The 18,187-nt window shown below is 58.1% G+C and overlaps 1 protein-coding gene across 8 annotated transcripts in view; it reads left to right on the top strand.

Annotated features, from left to right (window-relative positions):
* Positions 1–16,645, top strand: part of FAM53A (family with sequence similarity 53 member A) — a 53,764-nt gene extending 37,119 nt beyond the window's left edge. For all 8 annotated transcript variants that reach the window (XM_063603651.1, XM_063603655.1, XM_063603657.1 and 5 more), the window contains exons 4-5: positions 912–1,657; positions 15,866–16,645. In XM_063603651.1, the coding sequence (XP_063459721.1) occupies positions 912–1,657; positions 15,866–16,180 (1,061 nt within the window). In that variant the 3' untranslated portion in view covers positions 16,181–16,645. The remainder of the gene's footprint in view (positions 1–911; positions 1,658–15,865) is intronic.
* Positions 16,646–18,187: the final 1,542 nt, after the last annotated feature.

Genomic DNA, 18,187 nt, shown 5'->3' with positions numbered 1-18,187 from the left:
GCCACCTCCATCCTGGCTCAGAGCCCCGCAGCGCTTCCTACACTCCTCACCCCGCCAGCCGCTCTCCCTGCCTACACCTCCACGCCTCCTCCCCAGAGCCCCCATCTCTCTCCCGGTCACCCTAAGGTCACCCCAGGGCATTTCCCCAGAGGCAGGTCTTACAGCTTCCACTCCAAGTTCCTCAGCTGGACAGTGACTGCACAAGCCACTGGGGGAGTCCTCGGGGTCCAGATGACCCCACCTGGGCCGACTCCATGCCAGGCCCATGCACCTGGCCTTGCTCTTAAGGCTTCTCCGAACCAGCAGGCAGTGGGCTGGGGAGCGTGTTAGACAGGCGGCCCCAGGACAGTTGTGCAGGAAGTGAGACTTGAGGAGGGGCTCCAGGCCTGGACCTGGTGGCTCTGAGGTTTGTGAGGAGTTTCTGGGGCTCAGACTCTCCCTGAAGACCGTGGCAGCAGGTGTGACCCTGTGTTGCCCATGTTACTAAGAGACCTGAGCTGCTTTAAGAAGGGGCCCTGGAGAGTCCTGGCCGGGGTAGCCGCACACCCTTGAGATGCCTGGTCACAGAGGGAGGGGGGCGTTTTGAGGATGCGGGAAGAATGTTTTAGCAAAGCTGTCGGGAGAGCAGAGCCGTGTGGTTGTTCTCAGGGAGGCACCGGTGGGGAGGCTGACACCTCCTTCAGACACGGTGTCCCCTTTAAGAAGTGAGCCGAGCCCCGCAGCTAACCCAGCAAGGGCAGGCGGGGCTGGCGTCCACTGTGCGCCACGGACATCTTGGAGAAGCACGCCCAGGGGTGGCGGCGATGGGGCTGTGCCCTTGACGGGTCTGCCAGGCTGTTTGCCGGGACGGATGTCGCCTGCCCTGTGGCTCACCTGTCTCTTCCCCTGCCTCTTTGTGTCTTTTTTTGTAGACCAGAGTCCCTGGAAGGTCTTCAGTGGAGGACTGCCCGTCAGAAGCCAGGCAGCCACGGGCCCTGATTTCTCCTTCTTGCCGGGCCTGTCTGCTGCTGCTCACACCATGGGTCTTCAGTGGCAGCCACAGTCCCCGCGCCCAGGCGCAGGCCTGGGTGCAGCCAGCACCGTGGACCCCAGTGAAAGCACAGGCTCGTCCACGGCCCCACCGACCAAGCGGCATTGCCGGTCCTTGTCAGAACCTGAGGAGCTTGTGCACTGCTGGTCCCCCTGGCGCCCTGGCAGCTCCAAGGTCTGGACTCCAGTCTCCAAGAGGCGGTGTGACAGCGGCGGGAGTGCCACGCGGCAGGGAAGCCCTGGCGCCGTCCTGCCAAGGAGTGCTGTGTGGTTGACTGGTCCCACCTCGCCCGCCACGCCCCGGCCGTCCTCTGCCAGTGGCGGCTTCGTGGACAGCATCGAGGGCAGTGCAGGCTCAGGCCCGCTCTGGTGTTCCGCGGAGTCCTGCTTGCCCTCGACCAGGCGCCGCCTGTCCCTCTCACAGGAGCTACTCGCGGGTGCGGGCACTCCTCTGCCCTCGGCCAGCAGCAGCCCCACGTCCACGCCTGCGCTGGGCCGGCGCCGCGGGCTGCTCCGGTGCCGCTCACAGCCGTGCGTGCTCAGTGGGAAGAGGAGCCGGCGCAAACGGAGGCGTGAGGAGGACGCCAGGTGGACACGCCCATCCGTGGACTTCCTGAAAATGACCCAGGTGAGGCTTTCTCATTTCCAGGGGCTCAGAGGGGCGTAGATCTGGACAGGGCGGTGCTGGGGTGAGGCTGGCTGATTCTCTGGATGCGGCTGCTACCATCTGGCTGGTCTTCTCTGGGCTGGGAGGAAAGGAGTGAGGAGAGCCATCCGGAGTGCGTGGGAGCGATCGGGGGCCTGTCCTGGTGTCAGAGCACCCAGCTCACCCTGCCTGCTCCTGCAGAGGCAGAGCCCCACACACGCCCCAGGGTGGCCGGCCAGGCTCGCAATGAGGCCTGGGGGAGGCAGCAGAACAGAGCTGTGGGTTTCTGGCCTGGCTGAGCCCCCCGCCTCAGCTGCTGGGGAGTCCCCTGACTTTTTCTGGTGATGGCTCAGGAAGTAACAAGCTGTCCTGGGAGCCCCATTCGAGGCAGAGCCCGGGGTCCTCTCTTGTGGGAGCTGGTGGGTGTCCATGTTGCAGCTCAGACCCCAGCAGCGCCTGTGCGCCTTGGGACTGTACAGGCACCTCCTGCAGAAACTGTCTGGATGTAGGAGAGAGCCCTCACCCACTTGAAGATTCTCAGTGCCACCCACCTCTCCACACCCCCGTCACAGGCCGTGGTTGGCACAGAGTTAAGGAAGGAAACAGGACTGAGGAGGCTTCCCCAGGTCTTGCTCTGTGTTACTAAGGGAGTGCATTCACCAGAGACCTCTGGGGGCCCTGGCAGCGCTCGGGGAGGGAGATGGCAGAGCCGTGACAGAGTAGGGTGGGCTCTGCGCACACTCACTGGGTCATCTGTGTCGGGGGAGCTTTGGGCAGTGGCAGAAATTAACAGGACTTCCCGATGCCAACTGAGTGCCAGCCAGGGCCGAGTGGGGCTGTGGCTAGGGTGGGGCGGGATCAGTGTCGGCCTCTCTCCTCAATGACCTGTGGCCTTGGCAGCCCCCCGAACTCTCGTCCCCAGCCCCATCCTCCAGGCCACAGGCCTGCCCATGCCCTGCCTCTGGGGGCTGTAGATGTGGGTGGAGCTGTCCATAGTGCGGCTGCACTGTCTTGCTCGGGTGGGCTGGGCCTGGGCATCCTGTGGGGACAGTGACTGGAGAAGGGGCACAGATGGCCCAGGTCCTCCTCGACCTGGCCACAGCCCAGAGCTGGAGAGCAGTGTGGCCGGCGTGCCAGTTGGGATCCCCCAGGGTCGTCCAGGACGCTAGTCCTAGGCCACGCCGAGGGCACCGTGAGCTTTGCCTCTTCTGATCAGTGGGCTCTCCAGTTGATTCTTCCGGGGGGCTTGAGGTGAGTTGAAAACCCAGACTTCCCTGCTATGAAACTTTTCTGCAGAGAGCAGGGTTTAGAGAAGGCTCCGATCTTTTGCTGTGAGATGGGCTGACCTGGGGAAGCCAGTAAATGCTGGAAAGCTGGTGGCAAGCTTTGGACATAGCACAAGCAGGCTGTCCCTGCTTGCCAGGGCTTGGGGTGTGCATGGCGTGGGTGTCAGGCCCCGCGGGGACCAGGAGGGACGGGAGCAGAGGAGGGAGCTGCAGGCTCAGCACGTTGTGGGGCGGGGAATGATGGTGCCAGCGACGTATTGATGACCAGACAACAGTCCTAATGTAGAGCGGCCCTGGGTTTCTCAGATGCCTTGGGAGACAGACCAGGTGGTTGGGTGAGTTGGTGATCGAGGACCCTTGGTAGAGGCTGCATGGGGCTCAGTGTGGACATGGGGTACCCCCGGTAGAGTGTGAGGTGTGGGTAGAGGCAAGGACTGGCCAGACCCAGGACCAGGGCTCATGGACACCCGGGGTGTGTGGTGTGTGGGAGAGATGGGTGGGAGAAGGGCAGGGCTGCCGTCAAATGCTGTGTGGTGTGTGTGTGGCACACGTGCTATGTGCTGTGTGGTGTGTGTAGTGTGTGCTCTGTGTGGTGTATGTGGTGTGTGATGTGTATGTGACATCTATGGGTGGTGTGTGGTCTATGTGTTGTGTGTGTGTAGTGTGTGTGGTCTGTGTGTGGTGTGTGATATGTGTGTGGTATGTGTTGTGTGTATGTGGTGTAGTGTATGTGTGGTCTGTGTGGTATGTGTGTGGTGGGGGTGTGTGTGGTGAGTGCTGTCTGGTGTGTAGTGTTTGGTGTCTGTGGTATGTGTGGTGTTCGGTGTGTGGTGTGTGTGCTGTATGGTGTGTAGCATGTGGTGTGTGGTGGGTAGTATGTGGTGTGTGTGTGACGTGTGTGGTGTGTTTGGTGTGTGCTGTGTGGTGTGTAGTCTGTGGTGTGTGTGTGCAGTGTGTGGTCTCTGGTAGTGTGTGTGGTGTGTGTTCTGTGTGTGGTGTGTGGTCTGTGGTATGTGTGGTGTGTATATGTGGTGTGTTGGATGTGTCTGGTGGGTGTGTCTGGTGTGTGTGTTTGTGGTGAGTGGTGTGTGGTGTGTGTGATGTGTGGCCTGTGTGTGGTGTGTGTGTGGTAATGTGTGGTGTGGCCTGTGTGTATGGTAGAGTATATGGTGTGTGGAATGTGTGATGTGTTTGTGACGTGTGTGGTATGTGTGATGTGTGTCGTGTGTGTGGGGTGGGTGGTGTGTGTGTGATGTGTGGTGTGTATGTGGCATGTGTGTGTGGTGTGTGGTGTGCGTGTGATGTGTGTTGTGTGTGGTGTGCGTGTGACGTGTGGTGTGGTGTGTATGGTGTGTGACGTGTGTGGTGTGTGTGACGTGTGGTGTGTGTGTGACGTGTGGTGTATGTGGTGTGTGTGGCGTGTGTGTCTGGTGTGTATGGTATGTGTGATGTGTATGTGTGACTGGTGTATGTGGTGTGTGTGTGGCGTGTGTGGCGTGTGTGGTGTGTGTGTGACGTGTGTGGTGTGGTGTGTGTGGGGTGTGTGTGTGGTGTGTGCGTGCATGGTGTGTGTGTGTGTCTGACGCATAGGTGGGTGCCTGGTTTCTCTCTGGGAGGAGAAACCCCCGCTGTGTGGGAACTGGAGCCGTGACCCCTAGGACTGGGGCTGCATGGGGCATCCATCCCTCAGATCCATGCAGCCCTGGCTTTGGGTCCCTTGCTGAGCCTGCGTGTCCCTGTCCCCGGCTTTGGGTCCCTTGCTGAGCCTGCGTGTCCCTGTCCCCAGCTTTGGGTCCCTTGCTGAGCCTGCGTGTCCCTGTCCCCAGCTTTGGGTCCCTTGCTGAGCCTGCGTGTCCCTGTCCCCGGCTTTGGGTCCCTTGCTGAGCCTGCGTGTCCCTGTCCCCGGCTTTGGGTCCCTTGCTGAGCCTGCGTGTCCCTGTCCCCGGCTTTGGGTCCCTTGCTGAGCCTGCGTGTCCCTGTCCCCAGCTTTGGGTCCCTTGCTGAGCCTGCGTGTCCCTGTCCCCGGCTTTGGGTCCCTTGCTGAGCCTGCGTGTTCCTGTCCCCAGCTTTGGGTCCCTTGCTGAGCCTGCGTGTCCCTGTCCATGCAAGCGCTGGTCACCCAGGCTGGTGTCCCGTCCTCTGGATGTTTCTCTGATTCAGTCCTCCTTCCTCTTGACGCCGGTTGTTCTGCCTCAGGCCTTGATACCCTCTTCGGCTACTGAGACATCATCCTAGTTGGCTTTGTTGCCTCTAATCTCCATCTTTTTTTTTTTTTTAAGACAGAGTTTCGCTCTTTTTGCCCAGGCTGGAATGCAGTGGCACGATCTCCGGTCACTGCAACCTCCACCTCCCGGACTCAAGCAATTCTCCTGCCTCAGCCTCCCGAGTAGCTGGGGTTGCAGGCATGCACCACCACGCTTGGCTAATATTTGTATTTTTAATAGAGATAGGATTTTACCATGTTGTCCAGGCTGGTCTTGAACTTCTGACCTCAGGTCATCCGCCTGCCTCGGCCTCCCAAATTGCTGGGATTACAGGTGTGAGCCACCGTGCCCGGCCCTCTCTTAATCTTTTTTTTTTTTTTTTGAGACGGAGTCTCGCTCTGTCTCAGGCTGGTGAGCAATGGAACAATGGTGTGATCTTGGCTCACTGCAACCTCTGCCTCCTGGGTCCAAGGGATTCTCCTGCCTCAGCCTCCCGAGTAGCTGGGATTATAGGTGCCCACCACCATGCCCAGCTAATTTTTGTATTTTTAGTAGAGACGGGGTTTCACCACGTTGGCCAGGCTGGTCTCGAACTCCTCACCTCGTGATCCACCCGCCTTGGCCTCCCAAAGTGCTGGGATTACAGGCGTGAGCAACTGCATCTGGCCAGCTCAATCTTGATACCACTGCCAGAGTGAATTCTCTGCAATGAAGATGCATGAGCACTGTCCTAGTCCTCTCCTTGAGACAAGCAAGCCTGAATCCAGCAGCTTCAAACTTCACACCTGTGTTAAAAAAAAAAAAAACCCTGCTGGGTGTACTGGCTCACTCCTGTAATCCCAGCACCTTGGGAGGCTGAGGCGGGTGGATCATTTGAGGTCAGGAGTTCGAGACCAGCCTGGCCAACATGGTGAAACCCCGTCTCTACTAAAAATACAAAAATTTGCTGGGCATGATGGTGGGCACCTGTAGTCCTAGCTACTTGGGAGGCTGAGGCAGGAGAATCGCTTGAACCCAGAGGCAGAGGTTGCGGTGAACTGAGATCATGCCACTGCACTCCAGCCTGGGCAACAGAGTGAGACTCTGTCTCAAAACAAAAACAAAAACAACAGAAAAAACCAAATCAAAACCAAAAACCACCACGCTTGTGCCACCTCACAGTCAAACACCACGCCTATGCCACCTCACAGTCAAACACCACGCCTGTGCCACCTCACAGTCAAACGCCACGCCTGTGCCACCTCACAGTCAAACGCCACGCCTGTGCCACCTCACAGTCAAACGCCACGCCTGTGCCACCTCACAAACGCCACGCCTGTGCCACCTCACAGTCAAACGCCACGCCTGTGCCACCTCACAGTCAAACGCCACGCCTGTGCCACCTCACAAACACCACGCCTGTGCCCCCTCACAAACACCACGCCTGAGCCACCTCACAAACACCACGCCTGAGCCACCTCACAAACACCACGCCTGTGCCACCTCAAACACCACGCCTGTGCCACCTCAGAAACACCACGCCTGTGCCACCTCACAGTCAAACACCACGCCTGTGCCACCTCACAGTCAAACACCATGCCTGTGCCACCTCACAGACACCATGCCTGTGCCACCTCACAGTCAAACACCATGCCTGTGCCACCTCACAAACACCACGCCTGTGCCACCTCCCAGTCAAACATCACGCCTGTGCCACCTCACAGTCAAACACCATGCTTGTGCCACCTCACAAACACCATGCCTGTGCCACCTCACAGTCAAACACCATGCCTGTACCACCTCACAGTCAAACACCATGCCTCTGCCACCTCACAAACACCACGCCTGTGCCACCTCCCAGTCAAACATCACGCCTGTGCCACCTCACAAACACCATGCTTGTGCCACCTCACAAACACCATGCCTGTGCCACCTCACAAACACCATGCCTGTGCCACCTCACAGTCAAACACCATGCCTGTGCCACCTCACAGTCAAACACCACGCCTGTGCCACCTCACAAACACCACGCCTGTGCCACCTCCCAAACATCACGCCTGTGCCACCTCACAGTCAAACACCATGCTTGCGCCACCTCACAAACACCATGCCTGTGCCACCTCACAAACACCACGCCTGTGCCACTTCACAGTGAAACATCACGCCTGTGCCACCTCACAGTCAAACACCATGCCTGTGCCACCTCACAAACACCATGCCTGTGCCACCTCACAGTCAAACACCATGCCTGTGCCACCTCACAAACACCATGCCTGTGCCACCTCACAGTCAAACACCATGCCTGTGCCACCTCACAAACACCACGCCTGTGCCACCTCACAAACACCATGCCTGTGCCACCTCACAAACACCACGCCTGTGCCACCTCACAGTCAAACATCACGCCTGTGCCACCTCACAGTCAAACACCACGCCTGTGCCACCTCACAAACACCATGCCTGTGCCACCTCACAAACACCACGCCTGTGCCACCTCACAGTCAAACACCATGCCTGTGCCACCTCACAAACACCATGCCTGTGCTACCTCACAGTCAAACACCACACCTGAGCCACCTCACAAACACCATGCCTGTGCCACCTCAGGGGTCCGGGAGGCCGATGGGGAGGCTCTGCTCAGGCCTCCTTGGAGCTCAGTCAGCCAGGCTGTGGTTACCTGGAGGCTCGACTGGGGCTGCAGGACCTGCTTCTAAGTTCACCCATGTGGCTTTTGGCAGGAGGCCTCATTTCTTTGCCACATGAGCCTCCCTGAGGGGCAGCCTGAGTGTGTTCTCGATGTGGCAGCTTGATTTCCCATAACGAGTGACCCCAGTGGGCATGAGCGGGCCCCACAGAGCCCTGTGTGACCTGGTCCTCACCAGCTGAGATTTCGTCTGCTCCTTGACTCTGTCTAGCCCTTACTCAGTGGGAGGAGGATCGGGCTCCACTTTTTGAAGGGAGTGATTTCAAAACCGCTCTTCTCCGTAGGGAGTGTCGGTCAGAAACGGTGCTTGTGGAATGGTGTTGGCATTGATGCTGGCTCTGGTGCCTCCCACCCCTTGTGCTGGACTTTGGTTGGCCACAGACAGGTAGGGGGCTTACAGAGAGGATAGGCAGGTGCAGAGCTTTCTTTCTTCCGTTGTTTCCTTCTTTCTTTCTCTTTCCTTTTCTTTCTTCCCCTCCCCTTCCCCTTCCTCTTCCCTTCCCTTTCCCCTTCCCCTTCCTCTTCCCTTTCCCTTTCTGTTTTGCTCTTGTTGCCCACTCTGGAGTGCAGTGGCATGATCTCAGCTCAGTGCAACCTCTGCCTCCCAGATTCCAGAGATTCTCCTGCGTCAGCTTCCCAAGTGTCTGGGATTGTAGGCGCCCACCACCACACCTGGCTAATTTTTGTATTTTTAGTAGAGATGGGGTTTCACCATGTTGGCCAGGCTGGTCTTGAACTCTTGGCCTCAGGTAATCCACCCACCTTGGCCTCCCAAAGTGCTGGGATTACAGGCGTGAGCCACCACTCCCGGCTTGCCCCGTTTTCTTCAGTGACTTTGTTAATGAGCCAGAACAGTGATGTGGGTGCTGCACACCCCATTCTCCTCCTGGGACTCAACCTCACCTGAAATAAAAGCTTTTCGTTTATTTGCTTCATGTGGGGGCCAGGTGATACCTGCCCGCCCTGAAGTGTGCAGTGCCTTAAATTCAGCCGCTTCGGTCTGCTTGCTCACGAGTGTCTTCAGTGTGACCGTAGTCATCGCTTTCTGGTAAAAAGGTTTGTGGGGAGAGGGCCTCATCAAATGTCAGGAAAGCCCCTGAGGAGACAGGCAGTGTCTTCAGGGGCCACGTCTGCAAACCCAGAGCCCTCCTGACCGTGGCTGCAGAGGACAGTGCCAAGACTCCTGAGGGGCCAGGGCTGCCTGCTCTCCCTCTTTCCAGCTCTTTACTCATCCCACCCAAAAACTGGCTCCGACCTTTCTCCGTGTCCCTCATCTGCCGTCTGTGTGCCCCTCTCCCTGTCAGCCAACCAGTCTTCACCCACACCCACCTACCCCTGCCTGCACCGCACCACCTGAATATGTGGCACCTTTGGTGAACACGTGGCCCCCAGCCTGGGTTACCTGTCAGTTCCTGGTTTTGTTTTGTTTTTTGGAGACAGGGTCTCTCTCTCTGTTGCCCTGGCTGGAGTGTAGTGGTATAATCACAGCTCACTGCAGTCTCCATCTCCTGGACCCAGGTGATCCTCCCACCTCAGCCTCCTAAGTAGCTGGGACCACAGGTGCACACTCCTGTGCCCAGCTAATACTCTCAATTTTTTAAGACAGAGCCTTACTATGTTGCCCAAGTTGGTCTCAAATTCCTGGGCTCAAGCCATCTTCCTGCCTCACCTCCCAAAGTGCTGGGATTGCAGGCGTGCGCCACCAGGCCCAGGCTTTGCCACTTCCTGTTTGTGTCAAGCTCCTCTCCACCTCAGGGCCAAAAAGAAATGCTCTGATTTTCCTCTACAACTTTTATAATTGTGTGTTACCGGACAATTAGTCCTGACTCTGGGTGGGCACACACACATACCCACCATGCACACTCACCCCCATGCTTATGTGCACACTCAGGTGCACACTCCCACTCATGCGCACCGCTGCATGCTCACGCTCACTCACATCTGCACCCCGGCTGTGCTGTGCTTGCACCTGGCGGACTCGGTATGTGCGGCCCAGCTCTGGTCCTGCGTCCCTGGCGTGTGTTGTGCAGTCTGTGTGCGCGGCTGTGTTCACCCTGCAGGGTTCCTATGTCGGGGCTTATCGATGGGACCGTTCGGCGATCATCCTCAACCCCCCGCCACCCCCTGCTGTCTGCTCTGAGTCTAGGCTCACACCAGCTTCCCCAGGTGTCAGAGGGCTGCTCTCTGAGCAGGGTGCAGGGGCACTGCCTTCCCTGCCTTTCCCTTGGAAACAGTGCATGTTTTCCTGGGAAAACATTTAGGATTTTTTTTTTTTTTTTTTTCCCGAGATGGAGTCTCGCTCTGTCGTCCAGGCTGGAGTGCAATGGTGCCATCTCGGCCAACTGCAACCTCTGCCTCCCAGGTTCAAGCGATTCTCTGCCTCAGCCTCCTGAGTAGCTGGGATTACAGGTGCCTGCCACCATGCCTGGCTAATTTTTTGTATTTTTAGTAGAGACGGGGTTTGACTATGTTGGCCATGCTGGTCTGGAACTCCAGACCTCAGGCAATCCACCCACCTCAGCCTCCCAAAGTGCCGGGATTGCAGCCATAAGCCACCATGCCCGGCTTTTACTGGCGAAGCTACTTTTTCTGTTTTTATTGGCAAAGCTACGTTTCAAAGTTGAAATTAAAACATGACCATTGAAAATATGCACATCAGTTATGGTTCCAGCAGAGTGTGGGAGCAGCTGCTGGTTTCTATAAAAGCGTGTGCTTTCAGGGCTTTGAAAAGCTTTTGCCACATAGAGAAGGCGCTCAGCTGCCTCTGGAGAGACCGAGGCTGCTGCAGAGAAACAGCTCCCTGTGTGCCCCTGCAGCTGGGTCACCCGGAGCCTGAGGAGTTCTTCAGACAGGCAGGCAGCTTCGGGGCCAGCAGTTACATCATGGGCTAGAACCTAAGGACAAGCTAGAGGTGCATGTGGCCGTGTTCACACCTTCAGGCCCGCTGCGTTTTTGGAGGTCTTGGGTTTAGTGAGCAGATGGTGCCTTCCGCGGCCTCAGTCACGAGAGCGCAAGGCTTGTCCTCCATGGGGGGCCTCTGCTGCACCTGCTGAGCTGTTTTCTCTGTGCCTCCTGGGTGAAAATTGAAAAACCAAAAGCTTTGAGCAGCTCCTGGTACCAAGAAAAGGACTGACTTAGTTTGTTTTTGCTGCTGTAACAAAATACCCCCGGCGACGTCACTTATAAATAAGAGAAATGTATTTCTCAAGAGTTCTGGGCTGGGCACAGTGGCTCACGCCTGTAATCCCAGCACTTTGGGAGGCCGAGGTGGGCAGATCATGAGGTCAGGAGATTGAGACCATCCTGGCTAACACGGTGAAACTCTGTCTCTACTAAAAATACAAAAAATTAGCCGGGCGTGGTGGCGGGCACCTGTAGTCCCAGCTACTTGGGAGGCTGAGGCAGGAGAATGGCGTGAACCCGGGAGGCGGAGGTTGCAGTGAGCCGAGACCGCACCACTGCACTCCAACCTGGGTGACAGAGCAAGACTCCGTCTCAAAAAAAAAAAAAAAAAAGAGAGTTCTAGAGGCTGGGAACCCAAGACCCAGGCCCCAGCAAGTCTGGTGTCTGGTGAGAGCCTGGCCTCTGCTTCCAAGATGGCCTCTTGTGGCTGTGTCCTCACCTGGCGGAGGAGATAGAGGACGCGGAGGACTGAGGCTGGTTCCCTCCAGCCCTTTATGAGGCTCTTGTGTCTCATATGAGGTGTCTTGTGCAGGCCTGCAGGACCTGATCAACTCCCAACACCATGGTAGAGATTTGGAGGGACACGTTCAAACTGTAGCAGGGACCATCAAGAACATGGAATGTTTGAGACGGCGCAGACCGAAAATCTGGAATTTGTAGCTGCTGATTTTTCTTGCTTGTTTTCTCAGACCTTCTCTCCAGGAGCCATGCCCAGGGTGGTCAGAGGTGGTGAGTGAGGTGGCAGAAGCGAGTGCTGGGCAGGGGGCTCACTGCTGGGCACTCACTCCATACCTCTTGATGGGCACTGGCTGTCCCATCCCCCTTGGGGTGAGGAGCCGGTGCCATCAGTGGCTGCACGGTCAGGGCGGAGAGTCCCCTCCTTCTGCCTCTGTGTGGAGTGCTGGGGAGACAGGGAGGATCTTTGTTCTCCAGCTTCCTGGCTTTGTAAGGCTGTGTGCCCCTCACAGCCCGAGCAGGTTGTCTGAGCAGGGCTCACTCAGCCAGTTTTTTCATGTGCCGTCGGCCAGCTCCCCTGTCTAGAATGCTCCAGTCCGTACTTTCCTAATAACCCTCTCTTCTGCAGGGTTGGGAGGGCGCTCACCAGAGGCAACAAGGGGTCTAGGGTCTCGGTGCTTCTCACACTGGCCTCCTCGCCTGACATATGCACGGAGCTTGCTCTGGCCATCTCTGTCCCTGCCTGTGCCATGGACATCCCTGCGCCCTGTGGGCCTCTGTGGCTTGGCCGGGCTGGCCTGTTCCTCCCTGTGGCAGGAGGGAGGTGCTTGGCTCTGCTTGGCTGCCTGTTTCAACATGCAGTGTGCTGCGCTCCAGGCACTGCCAGGCCCTTGGGGAGCACCCCCCACCCTTGACTGCTGCCTGGCCCTGCTGCAGAGCGGCCCACGGCCAGGGCCACCTTGGCTGGGAGGGGACCCTGTGAGCCCCTCCCACATGGTGGATGGAGCTTGCGCTTTCACAAGAGAGTAAACCCATGTTTTAGTTTGACAAAAGCCAGAGGCTTTGGCAAGGGGCAGGTACAGATGTGGCTGAGACAGGGCCCTGGACGTTTGCTGAGTGACGTCAGGTCAGCTCGTAGGAGGCTTCCCTGACCTTCCAGGGTCTCACCGGCTTCCGGTAGCTGAGTTAACCCACCTCAGGTGCTGGAGGCCCTCCAGCTGTCAGCTGGGGCCCGTGCACCCCCAAGACTGACGGGAGGGCTTCGCACACAGTTTGAAAGGCCTCTGCGCTTTGGAGCCCAATTTGGAACTTGAAGGCTTGACCTTTGTGTTTTGGACAACTGTTTTGTGTTTAACCTCAGATGGAGGTGACCATCGAACCAGAGTGATGGTAGCAGGAGCTGGGATGGAGCCCCGGGGCTGGCGCCCAGGGACAGGGGGCGCGAGGCGGACAGGTGGCGCAGTCCAGGCCAGCATCGGCCCCGTGAGCCTCGGTTTCCACCGTCTCTACAGCGTGGGTGGCCCCTTCAGTTCCGTGTGGCCTTCGCTAGCGCTGTTGGGCGCTGAGCTGTACAGCTGCCGTGTCTGTCGGCAGCAGTTTTTTCTCCTGCACCGACTGTGTCGTCCAGAGGCGTTCAGAGCCTGCTGTTTTCACGCTCTAGCCGCACAGCTGTGCCCGCGAGTGCGAGTCATGCGTCCGAGGCCTCGGCGTGACCTTACAGCATCTGTCGGGTCCGAGCAGTCAGTCCAGAGGGTCGACTCTGAATGAAAACAAAACGTCGTGGTTTGAAATGGAAGGAAACCTGGCCCCTGAAGGTGCGTAGCGTCCCCGCCACCCCGGTGCGTGCGTAGTGCAGCCTGGTGGTGCTGTGGATTGGAGGCCATCCTGTGTGGGCAGCACGGCAGCCAGAGTCTGCAAGATCACGGGTGACACCAGACCGAGCCGGTGAGACCCGGGCCTCCACGCCGTCCAGCAGGGGCCCAGCAGACCAGCCACATCCTCATGCCGGGCCTGGGGCTTGTACGGACAAGTGATGTCCATGGGCAAATTCACTTTGATTTGAATGAAAAATAAATTATGCATCCCTATTTTGTGACCAAAACCTGTGGCCAGTTGTATCTTTAAAGATTTGAGTGGGGCTGGGCGTGGTAGCTCATGCTTGTAATCCCAGCACTTTGGGAGGCTGAGGCGGGAGGATTGTTTGAGCCCAGGAGTTTGAGACCAGCCTGGGCAACAAAGCGAGACCCCGTCGCTACAGAAAATACAAAAATTAGACTGGCATGATGGTATGTACCTGTTGTCTCAGCCACTTGAGAGGCTGAGGTGGGAGAATTGCTTGAGCCCGGGAGGTCGAGGCTGCAGTGAGCCAAGATCACGCCACTGCACTCCAGCCTGGGAAACAGAGCGAGACCCTGTCTCAAAAAAAAAAAAAAAAAATTATTCTTTAGAATTTTACTTCTCAGTGATTCACTTTTTATAGTAGAACCACAAAGACAGAAAATATGTCAATTCGTCTTTTGTCTATTTATTTATTTTTTTGAGACGGAGTCTCACTCTGTCTCCCAGGCTGGAGTGCAGTGGCCCGATCTCGGCTCACTGCAAGCTCCGCCTCCCGGGTTCACGCCATTCTCCTGCCTCAGCCTCCCGAGTAGCTGGGACTACAGGCGCCCGCCACCACGCCTGGTTAATTTTTTGTATTTTTAGTAGAGACGGAGCTTCACCGTGTTAGCCAGGATGGTCTTGATCTCCTGACCTCGTGATCCGCCCGCCCCGGCCTCCCAAAGTGCTGGGATTACAGGCGTGAGCCACCATGCCTGGCGTCAATTTGTCTTTTAGAGCCCAATAATATCCTTAGAAAAAAGGAGCTCTGTCCCCGAGGGCCATGTGCTTTTATAAAAATCAGTCGCTGGAAGTGTTTCCAGGAAGTGTTTGAGGTTCCCGTCTGTGGGGTGTTTCCTTGCTCTGGACGAAGGTGATTTGGGGAGTTTCTTGGGTCCTGTGGAATTGGTGAGCTTGTGCTCTAGGTCATAACTTTAGGTGGCCGAGGGTGCTGTGTCAGTGTGGCCTTGTCATCGGCATCATGGTGCCCCTGTGCCCTGCAGGCGTGGCCAGTGGCACCCATGTGCCCTCACAAGCCTGAGCCACGAGGTGAGGCGTCTGAAGCCAGCGTGGTGTGGTCGAGGAGGGGAGCCTTGACCCTGAGGAGGCCTGGAGGTGACCCGGCAGGTGGGGCTGGGTAGGAAGGCTGCTCCCAGTGGCAGTGGACGAGTGGCGTGGACGGTGCTGGGCACCACAGATGGGGGACTTGAGGCAAGGACTGGGAGGTGGTGGGGGGTGGGGGCCCGGGAGTGCTGAGGGGCTGGTGCCCTGGCCATGGCCATGGACTCGTGCCCCAGCTGGACACACCTGCTGGGTCTCAGGGCCCTGGAGACGCCCAAGAGAGCACGCCTGGGTGGATGGAGACTGTCTGCAGCTCAGAGCGCTCTGGTTGGGGGGTGCAGCCTGGGGGGACCCCCTATTCCTAACAGGCCTTGGGAAGGGAGGCTACTGAGTGAGATATAGCCGGGGGGCAGAGTGAGAAGGGGGTGGTGGCGGCACCTCCGGAGGGCAGAGGGAGGGCCGGAGCCTGGCACTCAGGGACCTGCTGTGGACAGGCCTGGGCGTGGCATGGGGGTACTGGAAGCTGCTCGCCTGGGATGAGGGCGGGCCTTGCCCAGGGGAGACCCCTGTGTGTGCACCTGTTTGTTGCACGTATTTTGAGATGAGAAGGATTTGCATGTGTTTCTATTAGAGTAACTATTAGGGGAGAAGGTGCAAGGACAGGGAAGGTGGGAGCTGCGTCTGGTGGGCCCCTGAGGACATCGACGAGGTGGGGTTCCAGGGGCCTTATGGGGGCAGGTGGAGGAGAGACAGAGCCACCACAGGGCCTCAGAGGTGGCTGTGAGGTGCTTGCTGAGAGCGGCCCTGGGTGGGGCTGTTGTCAGAAGTGGAGGCACAAGGCACCCTCTCTGGCCAGGCCTGGGACAAGGCCGTCACCTGTGAGCCCTGGGCATCTTGGGGCTTGCTTAGGTGTCAGGTGCCCACCAACCTGGTCCGTTGGGTCTGGGCAGGGCCAGGCTGTGCGTCTCTGCCCACACCAGCTGGGCGGGGGCTGAGGAGAGCTGAGGGGCCAGCTGGTTGGGCTGGGGCGGGCATGGGCAGGGTCTGAGAAAGGGGCTCTGAGAGCTGTGGCTGGTGTACAGGGGACCAAGGCCCCTGCTTTGTGTGGTCTTGGGGATGGCCAGAGCCCCAGCACACCGAGCCCTCGATGGGTTGGTGGGATGCTGCCTCCTGGGTGATCTGCTAGAAATGCTTTAAGCCTGTATCTTTTCTATTGCAGACTTTAAAACATTCAAAAAGCCTTTGCTACCTCAATTACGAAGATGACGATGAGGATGACACCCCAGTGAAAACGGTTCTGTCCTCCCCATGTGACTCCCGGGGCCTCCCTGGCATCACCATGCCTGGCTGCAGCCAGAGGGGCCGCAGGACCAGCCCTGTCCACCCCAACCTGTGGGCCTCTAGGGAGTCGGTGACCGGTGATGGCTCCCGCAGGAGCAACGGGGACCCCCGTGATGGGGACAGTGTCGGGGAGGAGGGCGTCTTCCCCCGGGCGGGCGGGGAGCTGGACCTGGAGCAGATCGAGAACAACTGAGGCTGGTGGGGGCTGGTTGGGGCCATGGCTGCCGCCTGCACCTGCCCTGGGGCACAGAGTAGGTTTCCTGTGAGCTGGTCGGGGCCATGGCTGCTGCATGCACCTGCCCCGGGGCACAGAGTAGGTTTCCTGTGAGCTGGTCGGGGCCATGGCTGCCGCCGGCACCTGCCCTGGGGCACAGAGTAGGTTTCCTGTGAGCTGGTCGGGGCCACAGCTGCCACCTGCACTGCCCTGGGGCACAGCCTAGGTTTCCTGTGAGCTGGTCGGGGCCATGGCTGCCGCTGGCACCTGCCCTGGGGCACAGAGTAGGTTTCGTGTTGCTTGGAACATTAAGGCGTAATTTTGATTCAGTTTTTCCTAAAGAAGCATTTTGCATTTTTATGGCTTTTGCAGTTCGGGAGAAAGCTTCTCTATTTTGGATGCATTTCAGAAGGGCGTTCTATTAAACATGAATCTGCAAACAGATTAACATGCGTCTGTGTTCCCCACGAAAGGCCTGCTGTGCAGGGCGCCTTGTGTGCTTTAGTTGCTAGGAAACCCCAGGCGTTGGTGATCAGGGTCCCACTGGCCCCGTGTGTCCCCTCCCTCCCGACGGGTCACGGTGCTTGGGGCTTGCGCATGGGCATCTGTGCCCATGAACCTTGTCACCCACGTGCCAGTGAACCGCCAGCTTGTGGCCGCCTGGTTTTCCACCGGTGGCAGTGATGGCCTTTGGGGCAGACCAAGCTGCCATGAGTCCCTGCTTCCCGTGGCCTGGGAGGGCCCTTGCACCTTCAGGTGGGGTGTAGTGCCAGACCTCTGGGAAGGCCGTCCTGCCGGCAGCACCCGTCAGCACCCACTCTGTGAATTTAATACAAGGCCTTTGCTTTGTGCATACGACTTCTGATTAATTTTCGTTTCCACCATCTGAAGTGGGCCTGGCTGCGCCTCAGGCCTCTGGTCTCTGGCTCAGAACCAGACAGGGCAAGGGATTTCCTGTTTTTCATTCCTGCACTTTTAATAAAATCGTAGGGGTTTCGAGTTTGCGATAGCAAAAGAAAACATTAATACTTTTTTGAAATTTTCTTGTTTTTTTCCCAATACAATTCATGAAAGGTCATTGAAGTTAATCAATGCCACTTTCTTAACTGACATGGGCCACAGATCAAAGGTGGGCAAAGGGGGCGAGTGGTGTGGTTTTGTTGGATCAGCTTTCCTGAGGCCGAGCTGCTTGGGTGAAAATGGGGTTCTGGCTCTCGGGTGACCCTCCTGCCTCTGCCCTGCAAGACGGGGGATGGCGCTGGGGAGTTTGGGGCCTTAGCAAGTGGGATCCCCCTTCCTGGACAGGCTCTGCCCTCCTCCGTTGGGTCAGTGCCTACTCTCCTGCTGTGCTGGCCCGGGGTCAGGAGCCCTCCTGTCCTTGGCAGGCCCTGGGTGGCTCCTGTGCTGGGACTGACAGAACAGGGGCTCAAGAGAGTGTCACCTGCTCCCCAGAGCCGCCCCTGGCCTCGTGTGGAGGGAAGGGAGGGCCCTGGCATTGGACTTTGACACAGTTGCCAGACTGCACAGGAAAGTTGTGTTTTGGATTAAATTTGTGGAAATCAGCTCCAGGTGGTTTAGCAAAAGCCACAGTCACCTGCGTAGTCATCCAGGGTGCTGGGATTTGGGGTGGGGCGGGCGGTGCTCTGAGATGACTTAGTACAGGGCAGGGTCCCTCAGGTCAGAGGCTGGCTGTGGGGCTGGAGTGGCCTCCAGGGCACCGGCCACTGGTCTGCAGGACATGGCAATCTGGACAGCAATGGGAGACAGGGCTGTGGGGCTGGCATGGTGGTGGTGTCAGGCCTGCCAGGGTCCCACAGGGCCCTCTGCTGCAGGTCGGGGAGGGCGTCAGAGATGAGGCAGGGTGTGTGGCTGTGGCTGCAGAGGGGCCCGAGGTCCCCACCAAGGCCTGGATGCCCTAGGGGCAGGTGGGGCCTCGCCCCCTCCCTGCAGTCACTCTCTACGCTGAGTCCACCCAGCGTCCCCTCC

The sequence above is a fragment of the Pan paniscus genome, chromosome 3 (assembly GCF_029289425.2).
Source record: "Pan paniscus chromosome 3, NHGRI_mPanPan1-v2.0_pri, whole genome shotgun sequence".
Taxonomy (NCBI): domain Eukaryota; kingdom Metazoa; phylum Chordata; class Mammalia; order Primates; family Hominidae; genus Pan; species Pan paniscus.
Note: the sequence above shows the minus strand (reverse complement) of the source record. Positions and strands in the feature narration are given on the sequence as shown.